The sequence below is a fragment of the Chrysemys picta genome, chromosome 1 (assembly GCF_011386835.1).
Source record: "Chrysemys picta bellii isolate R12L10 chromosome 1, ASM1138683v2, whole genome shotgun sequence".
Lineage (NCBI taxonomy): Eukaryota > Metazoa > Chordata > Testudines > Emydidae > Chrysemys > Chrysemys picta.
In genome coordinates, this window is record NC_088791.1 from 73311387 (window position 1) to 73329371 (window position 17985).

Sequence of the window (17985 nt, forward strand, 5' to 3'; positions counted from 1 at the left end):
TAATTTATAAGCAGCCTACTGAACTTTTGGACATAATTAATTGATTAAAATACCAAAGATTTATGAATCCTTTATAAAAGTATGCTAAACAAAGTCTGGTCAAAACCACAATAATACATGACTCTAAAGGTTCACAGAAAACCTACTTAGCCAGGAGGCTAAAATTTACAAGCTATGTGTACATACAAGAGACGGTGCCGTTGTGAAAAGTTTAGAATGCCTCCAAAGGAAATAAAGGACATCCTGTATATACCACCAGACCCAAGGTTGACTGATTTAAAAAAAAAAAAAAAAATTTAAATCAGCCAACAAAACATTGGTTTAAATCATCAATTTTAATCATATTTTGCATTTGTACTTTTTAGTTGTCCTTAAAAAAGGCTTATTCTCACTGGTTGGAAGCCATTTACACACGTTGATTTGCAACTAAATATAGCCCTTTTATGGTATTTCCTTTTGCTAACTAAGAGGATACTCTATGGACATGTCTACACATACAGCACTGCAGCTGCATGAATTACCCCTAGGGAATTCTGCACCACTGCGTGTGTGCAGAATTTATGTCTCCCACAGATTTCTTTGCTTCTCCACAGAAAAATGACTTTCTGACAGGGATGCAATGGGAAGCTGCAAGAGCAGTAACCACTCCCTAGCAGCGCAGGTACAACGTTTCAGGGACCCAGAGCAGACAGTGGAGAGGTAAATCACCACGGGGCTGGAGACACCTCAGCCAGTGGCTACTACCTTGAGCCAGGATCAGCTGCTACTCCCGGCTGGGCTGGAGGCAGGAGAGGACGGGACCTTCCTCTTCCCCTGCAAGGAATGGCTGGGGCTGTGTCAGACCCACTGCCAGAAACCTCCCCCAGCTGCAGGAAGCTCAGCATCCTCCCCTGCTTCCTGCCCCCATCACTCCTCAGCTGTGGGGGAAAGGATCACTGTACATAGAGCTGCTCCCCCATCCACCCAACCCCTGTGCACCTGGACCTCCCATGCCAAGACACCTCTGCCAAGCTTCACCCGGTACATCCAGAACCCCCCTAGCCCTCCATATCCGAACCCCACCACACTGAACCTCAACCCCTGCATCTAGAGCCTCTTGCGCCGAGACCCCCCCCCCCACTGAGCTCCCTGCATTCAACCCCCACACCCTGATGCACCACCCCCTGCACCACCCTGAGCCCCCACATGCTACTGACCACCAACTAGCTCCACCCAGACCCCCCCACCAAGCCCCACTTCCCCAGCACCCAGACCCCTTTGCTGAGCCCCAACAACCTTCACCTGGAAGCCCCTGCAGAGTCCCATTGCCCCTGTACCTGGAACCCCGCACTGAGCCTGTGCATCCAAATCCCCCCCCACCTAGACCCCCCACTGAGCTGCCTGCACCCAGATTGTCCCACACAGAATTCCTCTCACCCAACACCTGGTTCCTTTCCACCCCCCCACTTGGATCCTGCCTGGTTGAGCCTATCTGCCCCACACCTGGTGCACCTGGCACAGAGGGGCATGGTCTGAGGGTGTTTCTGGGGCAGACCCAAGGCTTGTGTTGTGTCAGGGTCGGGTGCAGCCTCTTCGCTGAGTCCGTGTCCTGCGGGGTGAGGGGGGCTGCAGGGTGATCTTCCACCTTCATGCAGTCAGTGACCTGTGTTTCCCCACTGCCATGCTGGAGCTTCTGCATTGAGTTACTGACAAAACTCACAGAATTTTAAAATATTGTGTGCAGAATTTGTAATGCCCTCAGGAGTAATCAATGCAGCTGCACTGTTGCAGTGCACCTGGTGAAGATGCTCTACATCAACGGGAAAGAGCTCTCCTGTCATAATAAAACCACCTCCACAAGCGACACTATGTCACTAGGAGAAGCTGACCACACTGACATAAGCGCCGATGTAACTTATGTTGCTCAGGGGGTGGCTTATTCACACCTCTTAGTGAAATAAATTCTGCCAACACAGAGGCTATGTCTACACTACATTTTATCTATACACATTTATTTAAGCAATTATATAAATTTAACTTTTTACTAAATTAAATTATTATTTGTGACAAGCTCTAGTTGGATGGCAATTCAAATTCAATTTCAAATGCACAAAGAGCATTGTAATCTTGTTATTATATAAAGCTACCTTAAATGTGCCGGATACTTAAGAAAAAAGTTTATCAAAACATGTTTTACATTTAAAACTAATGGATTTATTAAACAAAGGAAATAGTATCTGCAGTTAGAGAACTGAACTGATTGTTTCTGGTCACCATGTCCTTCAAGATTTTAGAACTAGTTCATCTACCAGAAAAGACTACTGCTTTCAAAAGCTGGTCTAGTATTGCAGCCAACTCTGGTTCCAAGTGCCTAAGAAATGACTTCTAAGACCTTCTTTAAAACTCAGCAGCAAACATGTACTTCTTAACATTCTTAAAATCATTTAAATTAAATACATGAAAATAGATTATAAATAAGTTTAGGTCTTAACATAGCTTGCCAATTTCAATTTGAATGTAAAAAGAATTAAAAAAAAATACAAGTCTGTATTTAAACAAACCCAATATAAATAAAAAAATCCATATTTATTTATTTGTAAATCATTTATTTTTATCCACCTCACCCCAAACCCTGTCAAAATCTTCTGGTTCTCCTCCACCTGCAGCAGCAGCTTTATCTAGGTAGCTCTTGGTGAATACTGAGCTTCTCCTCTCACACCCCATCCCCATGAAGAGGCTCCCCATATTCACTTCTCTTCCTGCTAGGAAGGGGAGCCGAAGTTGGTCAGTTATCGTCTCTCCCAACTTAAGGGTGAGGTGTAATCCTTGCACAGCTCCTTGCTCTACCCAAAACACATAGGTGCTTTGCTCACTGCCTAACTTCTTAGTTTAAGCCATTTGTTTGCTGCCTCTGCTTTCCACATATGTATATTGTTTTCATTCAAATTTCCTTCCTTTGCCTTCACAGCATCTTTCATTGAAAAGTTATCCTAATGTTTTTTCCAGGACAGCACCTCATCTTTCTTGCCATTTTTCTTGCTTCTTCAACACTTCCAGTATGTTTCTCATTTTGTCTTGCCCCAGACTTATCTTGATCAATTTCAATATTTGGGTGGGGTAGAGCCAAGGTCTCCCAGTTAGGTGCACTAAGCAGGTAAGTTCCAGAGTACCTAGATCGTGGGTGGGGGCTTAATGGAACATTCTGAATACTGCTCTTCAATTTTTGCCAAAGTTGGGGCATGGAGGCAAAGATTCAGAAAGGAAAAGAAGAAAAGAGAAGGGACAATGACTGAGTTGGTGAATCTAGAAACAAAGGGATTATGGGGGAGAAGGGTAGGGACAATGGTAAAAAAAAAATCAGCAGAAATTTAAAATATCTGAGTTTTAAGCTGTAAAATGCATAGTGTGATGGTATCACTGGACTGTGTAGGGGTTGTGAAGGTGTGCTACTATACCCAGTTCATACTGGGCCAAATATCTATATTCCCAAGGCAGATTCCACCCTGGGAGGTCCTCCAATGCCTCTTAGAGCCTATGTGGCGGAGGAACAGGCTCAAGAACATCAGGTCTGTAGCCAGTAAAATTCTGCAAAAAGAAGAACAGGAGGACTTGTGGCACCTTAGAGACCAACAAATTTATTAGAGCATAAGCTTTCGTGGACTACAGCCCACTTCTTCGGATGCATGCATCCGAAGAAGTGGGCTGTAGTCCACGAAAGCTTATGCTCTAATAAATTTGTTGGTCTCTAAGGTGCCACAAGTCCTCCTGTTCTTCTTTTTGCGGATACAGACTAACATGGCTGCTACTCTGATACAGATTTAAAATACCTGCAAGAAAGATGCTTTCACAATTCTCCCTTCACTAAACCATTAAATATATTATCTGTTTTTATTGAGTGTTTACTATTAACTCCAAGTCTGAAAGAAAGTCAAACACAAAAAAAGGATTTGTAGTTTGTAATAGTCTATGTGTAAAGTCCTTGGTAATCTTCTGGAGGAGGGGCACAATATTATTATATTATTGATCTGAGGTTCCTGTTCTTGCCTTACAATTATTAGACTAGTAAAATTTATTCTCTGTACAGATTTATAGTCATGTGAACACTAACATGACTAGTCCTGTGGGACAGGAACCACTTCTGCAGGACCACTCCCCAAACCAACCCCTCCTCTCAACCCTCCTCTGCATCCGGCCAGGAGAAATGTATGTTTGCCTTGGCCAGGGCCCAGTGATGGGCTAATCCAGCCCTGGATGTGGCAGCCCATTTGGAACCTTCCCATGACCCAATGGAGGTCAGGATCCACTGTTTGGAAACTGACCAAAAGCAGTTAAGGCAAAAGCCTCTTTCATGACAGACACAAAGTCATGACATTTGGAAAAGTATAAATACCACCATTAGTTTAAATGTAAAGACTGAAAATAATATAGATACTTAATGCACTACATGACATTGTAATATTTATGAAGCTTGAGTTGACTTTAAAAGACAAAGATGTTTTCCCATTGGTTCTCAAAATAATTTAAAAAGTTGTACCCTCATTAAAATAGGAGGAGTGCTCACGGATGCAACACATTTTATTTATTTAAATTATTTAAACAGATTATAGTAAATTTAGGATTTAACATGTTGTCATAATTTCAAATTTAATTTTAAACAGTTTTAAAAGAAATTTATTTAATTCAAATAAAACATTTAAATAAAAACATTTTTTTTAAATTATTAATTTGTATTTACTTTGCCTTCAGCGTATGATACAATGCATACATTTTTTGTTTAACTCTTAATCTATGTGCTTGTTTTTCCACCTTTTTTTTATTTTACTCTTGACCATTTGGTTGTTAATATTCTTTTGGCAGCAACAGTTGTAATCCTTTTAGTATTACCTATGGTAGGCAGCTTATGATATTTGAGTCCTTATTTTGGCACTAGGAATTATTTTTAAAAACCTTAAAGAACAGTGCTAATATCTGGTGAGTTTTACATTGTTTTGTTTACAAAGAAAAATACACATACAAATAATTTATCCTCGTATCTGGAAAAGACTTGCCTAACTAAGCTTCTGTTTACATTACATTTTCTTTCCTGGTGATAATACTATTGCAGACATGGTACTTAAGTTTCATTATTCATTGCACACTTGCCCCTTTTACAACTACATGCCAAAGCCCTTATCCTGCAAACACTTATGCACAAGATAAACTTTTTGTACTGAGTAGTCCGTGTATAAAGTGAGTTCACCTGTGTGTAAAGTTACTCATTCGTGTTTGCTAGATAGGAGCCCAAGACCTCTTCCAATCAACGAAAACAGAAGGGTACCAATGACAGTGAGGGAGGAACTTCATAATTAAAAAGAAAAAACTCCCCATAAAGGCCTATGTTTGTACTTCTCAAGGTTAGTCTTATATACATGGAGATCAAATTTCCACTGTCAAACAAGAAAAGTGTGAGTCAGAAAAAGATGTGCCAATTTATATAAAACATCCTGTGTTACAACTGGCACCAAAATGGGAGATGAACTTTTCACATCCTAGAGCAGGAAGAAGATATACTTAGAGATACTTCAAATACATGTCCCCAGTATTTGTACAGAAAGTAAAATGTAAACATGTTTTAGATTACCTTAAATGGAATTTCCTCTTTGCTTTTGTTTTCAAAACTCAATATTGAGGGCAGAGGAGGTAAAACAAACAAAATCAAACACACTGCTTCTCAGACATGTAAAATACTTTCTCCAAGTGGCCCATAGATGGTGATGTGGTGCCTCTCAGCTCAACAATATTTGACAATTTACAAATGCTTGTAAACTTTACCTCAGGTAGGCTAACAATTCAAAAACTGTTAATACAAAGGACAGATTCATAAATTATTGGCTAAATGCTTTAAAAACTTTGTTCAGAAAAAAGTTTTATATAGTAATTTTTAAGGAGACAAAATATTATGCTGCTCAGCGAGCATTTTATAAAAACAATATTGAAATGCTGAATCACTGTTTCAGCGCACACTAGCAATATAAAGACATGTTTATGTGTATACTATGTAAAAAATCAACCCACTTTTTATTTCATGTAATAAATGTTTCTATATATAAACATAGTAGTCATATGCATTTGTATGCATATAAACAAAGTTGAGTCAAACACTGCATTTAACTGATCCACGCCTATAATTATTGTTTACATTGAAAGATAACTATACACCCTCCGTCAAATAGAGATGATGATCTCACTATTATATATTGCAGAATCATGGTGGTAATAGGGCACCTTTGACCACCTACCTCATCTGGCCTCTGTCCACCAATTCATCTCCACAGCACTTTAACATTCCAAAACTCATGAGCCGCTTCAAGCAGCATGATTATTTTTATTTTAACTGCAGATCCTTGAAGCGGCTCATGAGTTTTTGGAATGTTACAGTAAGTGCTGTGGAGATGAATTGGTGGGCAGAGACCAGATGAGGTAGGTGGTCAAAGATGCCTTATTACCACCATGATTCTGCAATATATAATAGCGAGATCATCTTTATTTGACAGAGGAGTGTATAGTTGTCTTTCAATGTAAATAATAATGATAGGTATGTATATATTCTATGTATTTCTTCTCTCCAACAAAATATGGAGGTTTTGTCTCGCACAGTTACTCCTGCCCAAGGGCCCAGGAATAGGCAAGATTTGGTCCTGGTCAGTGACAGACAGCTTTTCTGTATGCGAATGTCAGTCACAATTCAGGGCAACTGCACCTGTATTCCCCCTCCGTGGTCCAGCAGAGTACCAAAGTTTTAGGTTTCGGGCTCCTAAGTTGTCATCTCTCTTTGGCGGAGAATCATGCCTATCTCCCTCTTGAATGTGGTTTTCTAGGCTGCACAGTTCCCTAACTGCATGAAGAGATCCCTCAGCAAGTAAGACTGTCTAAAGCAGGCCTGCTTTGTAAAGAAAATTAAGGAAACAAAATTATCCCATTCTTTTTCAAATTCATGTCCAATGACGCTCACAATGGGATCTGTACATCAAGAAAATTTGGATCACTATGAAAATCTCCTTTGTGAACATATACTTGGGCTAGATGTGGATTTTTAGCTTTAAATGCTAGAAGGAATACATTTCCTTAGTCACATTTTTAGATTCTTTTTTTTGTTCTGGGCTCAAATTTTATCTTTTTATTTGGGATTGGTCTTGTTGGGTAAGTAATAGAAAAGTTCCACAGCATCTGAGAATTACTCAGATTTTTCTTGGGTGGTTCTAATTTTTTAACATAGTTGAAATCAACTCAGATTTCCACTGATACTGCAACAGTAGTGCAACCAGCCTATAATCGGTCATGTATATATGAAACATACTTCTATCCCACAATTTACCTTTGTGAACTTAGTGCCTCTCTGTCAAGTCCCTTTTTGTGTGTAAGATGTGTGCTGTGTTTTGATCAAAGTCCCCAGCACAAGTTTCAATATACTTATAGGAATTGAACACAAATGTAGACACACAAAATAGTAGTCTGGGGAAAGCTGATTAGTTACATGACGCAAACTCTTTCCTGGTCTATCACTGGTTCTGCTGTGGTTCACTGCAGATAGGAGCATGGAGTCTTGCACAAGTAGCTGGAAAAAAAGGAGGATGTGCCAACCTGTTAACTGTACTAGACAATCAAGAGTCAATTAAGGCAGGAATCAAGAATCAAGACCCTTGGCTAGGAAGAAGCCCATATATCCACCAAATCTGGATCCAAGGGAATGACTCAGAGAAAATTGAAGTCTGTAATGCAGTGCTTAAAGTGTGCCAGTCGCAGATCCAGGAAAAACACCAGTATATCAGTTCACATCCAGAAGTTTCCTTACCACCATAAGGATTAGAAACTTTGTTGTTGTTTTTTTTAAATTAAAGTTTAAATTCTCAAGAAAGTGATAAGGCAATCAGAGAGGTGCCAATCAGGAATCCCAGAAACACAGGATCTAATGTCCCTTAATTGTGTATGAAAAAAAATTACAACACTTCCGGGATAGAAATGAATAATTACACCATAACATTCAAAAGCAATGACCATAGCAGAAACTAGTAATCTTTCTTATCTTCTGTTTAATATACAAGATCTAGATGAAGAACTAATGTTCTTGGTCTCCAACAAAAAGAGATGTTTAAAAGTTATGTTAACTATGATGTTATGTCACTGTCATATGTTTTGCTATTACTAGCATGGGTCTCCAAGAGTTAACGTCATGCATTCGAACAAAGAGCCTTGTCCTACCATATAAAAGCTAGTGGAGAGGTGATTTATCAAATAGCACTGGGGGTTATGTCAATGACAAGAGAAGGCTGGTTTTATTCTACAATTTAATAAATAATATTATAACGTATACCTGCCTCAGCACAGGTTGGGGAGGGGGAGGAGACACAGAATCAGACTAGATGTCCCTAGAGGTACCTTCCAGCCCAATATTTCTATTATTTCTTTTTAATATTTTTTAAATTAGGTACGTATTATGTTTCCTTGCTCAGCTGGGGGTGAGGGACCATCAAAAGTTAAGGCATGTGGATGGGGAGATTCTCCTCCAACAGGAATGCAGGTTTACACAGAAGGGCATCCTTCATGGGTCGAGCTTATTCGAGGCACCCCATAGCTACCTATTTCTGTTATTGCTGCCAGGGGCTAGTGAATGGATCAACTACACATTTTTAATAGGAAGAGTCTGAAATTGGGCTCTCTCTATGGCAGTCAATTTCATATTTTGTGTTAAAATATAAACAAACTACCCTCACTGTTCCACCTCCGCCCCCTCCCCCCCAGCAATAGCCATTATTTGTTGGCTCCCTAAAGGATCAATAAATGTATATGCTTCCCTGTCTTGTGAAGCTGGATGCCTCAGAAAGATATGAAAGGTATTGAAAGCTAAGATAAATATAGTGTAAATGTTTTGTGTTTATGAATACAGAATGTATATTAAAATTTTCACTAATCTGTGTTATTACAAGTTATTAAACCGTAAAATTAGTATCAAACTAACTATAATGTTAATGAGAACTAATATTTACTAAGACAAAGCTGAGAACTGTAAAATATGTAGTACAAATGTGTAAGAGAGCTTGTATAAGAAACTCCAAAAGATAAAATAAGAAACCATTTTATTTTAATTTGGGTATTTTCCAAATTGAGTATGATTATTCACATTTCAGTGTAGTATCAAGGACAACTAGGATGGCATTTTAGTGAAGTCAAATGTATCAGAAAATAGCTTCACAAAACAGTTATGAAGAGGCATAAACTGAAGACAACACTTCATATCTCCTGCAAGACTTTTTCTTTAAAAAACTGTGTTCTACCAAATTAAGTGAAAGAGATAGGGGTTTTGTACAATATGCCAGCAAACTATCAATTTACTTTGGTGTCCCTTTACACGCTAACCAGAGTCCAAATCCTATAGTTAACATTTGGTTACTACAAAATGTTTGATCCAAGATTCTAGAAATATGGGTCTCCAAGAGCTAACGTCATACTAGTACCTAGATGACATCTTCCTTTCGATGTCATGTGATCCTATTGACCAATAAATGACAGTACCTGGTTTAGACAATAGGCAGATTCAACCATAACCATTTAATCCTGACAGAACTTGGGTCACTGCATAGTTTACTGTTACTTGAGATTATTTAGATAACACCTTGAAGCTAAAGGTATATAATCTCCCCTAGGTAGGCATGTATAATTCAGTGTTATGGAGAACTGTACACTAGAATGAGAGAAAGTACCCTTTAAAAACAAAAAGGAAGAAACTGCCTGTGACTGTTTGGGGCAGGGAGAGACTCTGTATGTGTCCCCAGTCTGATTTTGTGGGGAAAAATGTGTATTTCAGCCTCCATTTTGAGTGTCACCTTGATTACGTACTTCACTGTAACTGTCAGGTTAGACTGCATCATTCCTCATGTTTTATTTTTTTAGGGGGGCGGGGCTGGCACCTAGGTATCTGATCCTTAGAGGGTCATCGACTATTGAGTAGCCTTATCCTAACTTAACAACCCTCTGCCAGCAATTCCACTCCAGGGCTGACACATCGAAAATCCTAGCATAAGAAGAGAAAGAGAAGAAAGATGTCATAACCAGCTTTTAAAAGGGACAGGCTCTCTACCAAAAAGACACCTTCCAGAATGAGAAAGCTAAGCAGGAGGAGTGAGAGAGCAGAAATGGCACTGACCACCTGAAGGACACTGACCAAAATCCAGAAGACACTCAGCAGTGGTGAGACCACTGGAGGGAGAAGTCTGCATTCAGGTGTGTGTTAGTTTGTCATATATCAATAAACCTCTGACGCTTTTCTATGAATAAAATGTTTGTGTTTAAGAAGATCCTTTCCAAAAAGCCTGTGTGTTCTTTACATTAACTACAATAATGGATCCCAAAAGAGTTAAATGGTAAACTGGCATGCCCATGCTAGTGGATCTTTGGGGAGAACATGCGTAGGTATACTGGGAAAACTGGAGAGGTTGAACATTGGTCTTGGGACCTACAGCAGTTGCCTAACAGGGCCCATATGCCAAAAAATGGTATCAGAATGGAAGTCTATGCCCCAGGACTGTGCCTGAGAGGTCAGAACAAGCAACAATGTCTGGACACTGCTCAAAGCCATTTGGACACTCAGAAGCATATGGGATAAAAAGACTGGATCCAGTACAGCAGCCTGTATTGGCTCCACAAGGGGGAACTTAGACAGGGCTGTAACAATGCCTTGGAGGTAATGTTTAGTAGTATATATGGTTCGCTGTAATTCTTTTAAATATAAAAATTACTAAAGATGACTTTCAAACATTTTTTTAAAATACATTCCTATAACGTATACTTGGGTTCAAAAGATAATACTAGATTTCCACATTCAACATTACCTTGTCTATTTACTTCATTTTGAAGCAGCTCTTCCATTGCCTCTTCCTCAGCAATATCTAATGGAGTGTCTCCTTCACTATTCACAGCTCCTACATGTGCTCCTTGACTAATTAAATACCTGTAAAAGAAGGGGGGAAAAAGAGTTGGAAGCTAAATAAAACATAAGGTGAGCATCAGGTTAATAAAGTTGGGTACAGTGAAAGAGTAACAAAAGCTGTTAGAACCTGGGACCACACACTGCAACTAAATATTTTATATTACACACACATACATATACTGTAAGAATAAGACCACAGTTTACCTACAAGTGTTAGCTATTTAGGGCAGCATTTCAGATAAGATGTATCTTATTAATATATGGTGCCAATCTCTGTAGTTAGCCTCTGAAAAAATTCACAGTCATAGATCTCTTCAGGGCTTGGAGGCACAAAAAGAGACAGTCTAATGGTAAATGAAAGGTTTCCCTGAAGGACATAGGGGCCTGAGACATCAATAATTGCAGGATTTAAGTTTTCAAATTAAGAAAGTTGACATTCCTAGTACTTATGATTGCAAAGGTAACATTTGGAAGGTTGATACATTATTCTTTGCAGATTTGGGAAGAATAATAACTCCAGTGCCTTCAATTCTGCTCCTAACTTAGCCAAGAAGTAGAAAAGTTAACCAGACTGCTTAGTTTCACTCTCACTATTCATAATTCTTTAAGTAGCGATGAAACTTAATCACCTCAATTTCACAGTGCAAATGCTGATGAGGAAAAGCTATGAATAACAGAAGAAGGGAGGGAAAACAACTACTGAAGACCTCTTTTCTAGTCCCTTCACCCTTCAGCTACCAAGAGGATGCCACAGGAATAGCATACTGAAGCAGCAACCACACAGCTCTGGCAGCAGTAAAAATATTCTGTTTCCATTACAACATCTAGAGGGAGTGAGGCTTCAAATTTAGAGACATACTAGCCAAAGTTGCATATTAGAGATGGCACCGCAAGCAAAGTACAGATTCACATACTGGCAAAAATCCGAGCACCTTCCTGTGCAGCAGCACAAGTGGAAGAAGTTATTGCGCATTTCACCAGAGGGCTGATCCAGTTCTTGCTAGCAGGGCCCTTTACATCATCATTAGATATATATGCGCGTGCAAGCCCACACACCATTGTCTAGGTAGGTTGAGCATTCCAGCTGTTTGGTGTCTAATATGTTTCAATATGTAAAATGTTTTATTTTAAAACTAGGGTAGGCACTGAGACCTGGAGTCGACAATCCAGATCAGGAGGAATTTATTTCTGGTTCTGGAATATCAGATAAATAGGTTCCAACAAGGAGCCATAAGAAAGAAATTTTAACAGTTAGAACTTGATTAACTCCCTTATCTCTATTAAACTAGAAGTCTATGAAGTCTTTGGAACCTAGCAGCCAAACGTATATTCTACTGATGTCAAAGTACCCAATTGATAGTGACTGAAGCATCAGCACCACTCTAGATTGCAGTCTTACAAATTTCTGACCATGAGGTTACTACCTCTTTTATGGATTTACTTTGTTACAGTCTTATTCAGGGGTCCAAATCAGCACCCCATTGCACTAGAACACAAAGACGGTTCTTGCCTCAAAGAGCTTACAATTTAACCACTCAGTGACAGACTTGAAGGTGGCAATTTTGCATCAACAAAAAAAACTTCAAAAACAGACTCTAAAGAGAGACTGCTGAATTAATATGCAAATTAGATACAATTAACTTGGGTCTAAACAGAGACTGGGAATGATTCATTATACTAATTGAATCTATTTCCCCATGTTAAGTATCCTCGCCTTCTATAGGTCATCTCGATTATCACTTCAAAGGTTTTTTTCCTCCTGCTGATGATAGCTCATCTCAATTGATTGACCTCTTACAGTTGGTATGGCTACTTCCACCTTTTCATGTTCTCTGTATGTATAAGTATCTTCTGTGTGTTTCATTCTAAGCATCTGATGAAGTGGGCTGTAGCCCACGAAAGCTTATGCTCAAATAAATTTGTTAGTCTCTAAGGTGCCACAAGTACTGCTGTTCTTTTTGCGGATACAGACTAACACGGCTGCTACTCTGAAACCGGTCATTAATTTAAGTTGGCTTTTGAAGGTATTGTGCAAGTGTCTTTGGAGGACAAGGATTGCGAGATCCAGTGTGGAATGATTGCTTTATGAAAAATGTTCACCCACGGGTGATATGGTGTTTTGTTTTGTTTTTTAAAACAATTTTATGTGAGAATTCATTCAAAAGCATAGTGATTGATTTCACCCACATAAGTGTTGCTCGGGCATCTGATGCACACCACATGTTGTTGATAGGCAGTAAGACCCATGGATCTTGAAAGCTGTGTGTGTAGTTTGGAGGGACGGGGGAGGGGTGGTGAGAGGAAGTGATCATTGTAGCAGTGGTGCCATGTCCACAGATATTTTCACAAAGTGATCACTCCATATCTCATCTTTCAGTCCTCATCCTCAAGAGTGCCAGCACAAAACTTAAAAAGATGAGCCCAGGAACTTAAATTCATAACTCTGCTGGACACTGAAACATGGACTTAGACACACTGGTATTATGGCTTATTTCAAAAAGTTCTAACACCTTACTGCCTGCTAACACTTAATTGCCCACTTCATTTTAAGTGGTCTCCTACAGCTTGTGAAAGACCCTTATACTTAATCTGTCCCTCTTTAAATTTAGCTTAGACACTCTGGTTACCTTCTCCAGACCTGAAAAAGAGCTCCGTGAAGCTAGAAAGCTTGTCCCTTGGCCCAATAAGATTACCTCATCTACCTTGTTTCAGTACATACTGTATACAGAAATACATTTTGTAAAAATAAAATATTACTATGAGAACACCTATAAGCATTTTTGCTCTAACATCTTTGCTGAGAAGTGTGGAAATCACTATTGTTCTATAAATTATGACGTGTAGAATAGTGAGACTTTGCTTTAAGTATAATGGCACAATTTAAAGTTTGCATTTCTATGCAAATTATTTGTCACAAGTGCAATGGTATTTACTGAAAAGTACATTCCATTTGTGAAAGTTACTGGAGTAGAAGCTCTAGAAAGTACTCCACAAATCTATACCACTATATGTATGTAAAAGTTCTCACTTCCAACTTATTTTCCAAGCTTAAAAAAATGCTGTGAGGATTAGATAAATTTTAATTTTTGACACTGCAAAAACAGATAACATTTGTTACTTCAATATATCTTTCTTAAGGGATAGAAATGACATCTGGAATCATCTGGGTAGGGTCTGGCAGTTTATAAAAAAGTCAAAGATGGCACATGCCAAGTGACTTTGTTATGTTACTTCCAAAAGTTCAAAAGTTACTGGAAAGGAAGAGAGATTTAACCATAAGTAGGTATACAAATTTTAACTTTTATTCTTTTTAAATCTAGTTAATCCAACATTGTGAAAGTATTTGGGGAAAGGAAACCACCACTGTACAGTGCCAATAAAATAACAGGAACCTTTGATACCACATCCAAGCAGTTTCTTTTCAGCAAGGCAAGCTCTGAGGCAGTGGAAAAGTAAACATTCAATATACAGTGGACTCAAACTATTACAAGCAAGTCTTTTCAGATTTTTAAACTCCTTCAAAGCTTTTGGACAAAGCACTCAAAACAAGTTAATTTTTTTAATCTCCAAACTTATCATGGGATTGGACAAACTGGCTATGCACTGCACTGTATTTCATTTTTAAGTGTTATTAAGCAGAGTACCCTCTACAGATATAAAGGTTACATTCTGGGAGATCTGCACATTCCATTAGAGATTTCTCTAGAGATATATGTTTAAAAAAAGTTAAAAAAAAAAAAAAGACAGAAACAGCAGTCTGGTCACTGCCAAGGCTATCTTTGGACCAAGAGGTTTCAAGTTTGGAGACTTCAGGTTTGAAAATCATTCTTAAATGCACAACTATGTGGACTCAAAATTGTGAGTGCAAAGAATTGAAGGTGCAATACTATGGATACAGGGAAAGGCATGCCCTCCGCCCTCTCAAAAAAAAATCAGACCCTCTCTTGTCCAGATGTTTCTAAACATTACTGTAACCTGACCTTAGATTATGTATTAGTTATACTGATTACTTAAGAATCCCCAGTTATCACTTTGAGGGTTGACAGGTTCTTGCCCAAAGATCAGGCCCAGTATTATTTAAATTATTATATAGTTGGGAACCCTGATGTGCACAGTTGCAACACTTGCAATATAGGAAATCTTGTATTTACAAATATAGTTCATTAATACATTTAGCACAGTCACAAACACCCCAACTTAGTAAAATAGATATACTACAGAATGTACATCTACACACCCATATACTCACACCATCCCTTGTAGAACAACTTGAAATGTTAGCCATCATCTTCCTCATCACTATCAGCTTCCCCATCATCACCAGTGGCCATCATTCTGGTAGCTCCCAAGGGCTACATCTCTCTCTCCTACTGCCTCTTTTAGAATATGTTACACTGACACCATTATGTTTAATGCATATTCAGGAGGGGATTTTTCCCTTCTCCTTATTTGTATTTCTTCACCTCACTAATGGAGTGTCTTTTTCCTATAGGTTAGTATATCAATGAGCTCAATTTATTATATTTCTCAATTCGTTACTATGGCCCTTTTGTGGTTAGATATCACATTTGTTATTTCTGCCCTAACTGGTTATTTCAGTTATTTCCAAGTTCTAAGTTGTGGTGGACCTGTTAAGTTTAAAAGGGGATGAACTTAGGAAAGCCCCTGTGCCAACCTGCTTTAATGCATCCTCTATGTTAAAGGTCACAGCCATACCTGGACCTTATGCTTTAGCTCCATTTATTTAGCTGAAAGGTCCAAGACATATGTATGCTAACTTGCTGAAGCTAATGTCTTGCTGGATAAAGGCCTGTAGGTTTCTTGCATTACTGCTGAATGCAAAGCAGTAAAGATAATGAAGGCAAGCTAGCCCACTGAGCTACAATAGCAGTGACAATAATAAAGCAAACTAGGCCACTGGACTATACTACATGGCTTGGCCGATATTGGAGAAAGAAGTTTGCCTTGAAATCCCATTCTTCTGGGGAGGTAAAACTTTGTTTGTGGCCCGTATATTTTAGGAACCCTACTCGATATATATCCTTCAACAGCTCTTACATGCAGAATTTAGACTAAAGTTTGCAGGTCCTATCTTGAAAAATAAGAAAGCAACTCTCCCCTTACATTACTATTTAGAAACCCCTGACACACTTTCACCCATTTATGGGAAATGCATTAAAAAACCTTTCCTAATAAAAACATGGAATTTCAATAATTCAGAGTCAAAGATCAAATCTCGTATAAGATAAATGCCACATTTTGTCTACTCGAAGTCTCAGTTTCAACAGGTCTGAAGGCCAATATTTTCTCTCAGGGCTTGGCTTAAAAGCTCTGCCTCAAGATCTTCATGTGATGCAGCGAAAACTATTGCAAAATTCTATTAATATTAAGCTAATCTCTACAGTATACTGGGACATGGTTTGTGACCAGAGAGGGAGGGGGCTTCCTTTGAAACACAGATAACTGAAATAGGGAATTAAAGGGTTTAGAGAGAGACTGCTTCAGAATCTGGCACAATGCTCAAGCTCTAATCTACTTTAGGCATAAAGAATTACTTTGTTGTACAGGACTTCTAGACATCATGATTTAAGATTTAATCACTATTACTTAAAAGGATGGTAGTAGAAAGATGGGCACATATCTTCATTGTGGTTCTGCTAGAATACTTAGTTTCTGGAACCAGGTTTGCAAGGTCAGTAGGGAGATAACTGGATGGTTGATACTGCTGGATCTGATATTTATTAGTATGGAGACTGAAAGAAAGTGTCACCAAGTGGGAGAAGTGGCCAGACAAATTGTTCTTAAATTCAGAAAAGACCTCTCCTAGAAGTCTGGACCAAGATTTAACAAGTAAAAAATAAGAGGACTACCAAAAGTCAGCGTTCTGTAACTATAGTGAAGTCCAAGTGGAGGATGCCTCCTGGAAGGTGTCTTGTTATACAAACCCATGAGCATCCCTCAGGATGCAAATTTAGGATATGCATTTTTGTTTGGTTATTTAAAGTAACCAATGTGTGGGGCCAATGTGTCATTTTCAGCCAGTTATAGGCGATGTTATTTTTGAACCAAGTTTCTTTAAGAAGTTATCAAGCCTATGTAACAAGCTTAATATTGAAAACTATATTATTCCAGTGCAATAAGTCTTTTTAAATAAGGGTAACATACTTTTCTAAGCATACTCAAGAAGAGATGCACCATTTTAACACTTCCTTACATATTTCTCTTTGTGGTAGAGACTACACACAAGAAATCTGAGCTCAAAATCAATTTTGTGGAAAAAATTACTGGGAGTCTATAATAAGTTAAGACTGGAAAAATCTATCTTCATGACAGCTGTGACGTCAGTTACTGGCAGAGGAACCAAGAAGTATAGTGTGCTGCTTAGTTTTCAGGATTTAAGAGTAAATGATGGTTTCAAATCTGTGTCTATATGCCACTAACTATGTTTTTAAACAGCTTTTAGAATCATACAAGTTCTATGGTTTTGTTTAAATAAAACCTCTACAGTTCACCTTTAAAGTATACTTTGCAAATCCATTCATTTATTAACACAGGACACCAAGGGGAATTCTGCTAAAATATCTGTCTACACAATTAAGTTTCTTTTTATTACATTTAAAAAACTGAGTTTGAGAGAGTGCTTAATATATTAAGAGGTCAGAGTATTCTAAAACATTATAATAGCTTATCAAATGACCCTTTTACTGTTCACTTTTCCTGGAGTTCACACTTTTAGAAAAAGATAGGAGTCACCACAACAGGATTTTAATGAACATAAAACTAACATTCAATGGGAATTCTGCCATTGATTAAACTGGAAAAAGGATTGAGTCCAAAAAAACCTTAGTTTTAAATTAAAGGGAAAAACTATTAGGAATTCAGGAAGGCAGGCAAATCTGTAACTAAGTGAAAAGTATCAAGAAACATGGTATACACTTTTTTAATTAAAGTTAATATTTGTACTTTTATATAATACTTTTCATCCACAAATCTCAAAGCACTAAAGCATTAAATAAAAGACCTAGCATTTTCATACTTATCCA

General features: G+C 38.4%; 1 protein-coding gene across 16 annotated transcripts in view; it reads right to left on the bottom strand.

Moving 5' to 3' along the window:
- PPP1R12A (protein phosphatase 1 regulatory subunit 12A) overlaps window positions 1-17985 on the bottom strand; it is a 207838-nt gene that overhangs the window by 84506 nt on the left and 105347 nt on the right. For 14 of the 16 annotated variants that reach the window (XR_010591071.1, XR_010591073.1, XR_010591076.1 and 11 more), the window contains exon 3: window positions 10845-10963. Coding sequence is in view for 9 of the 16 variants with exons in the window: in XM_005308497.5 (XP_005308554.2) it covers window positions 10845-10963 (119 nt within the window). In the remaining 7 variants the exon portion in view is untranslated. Of the gene's footprint in view, window positions 1-5599; window positions 5863-10844; window positions 10964-17985 lie in introns of those variants that run through there. The other 2 variants (XM_042850755.2, XM_065559561.1) reach the window with 2 other exon arrangements.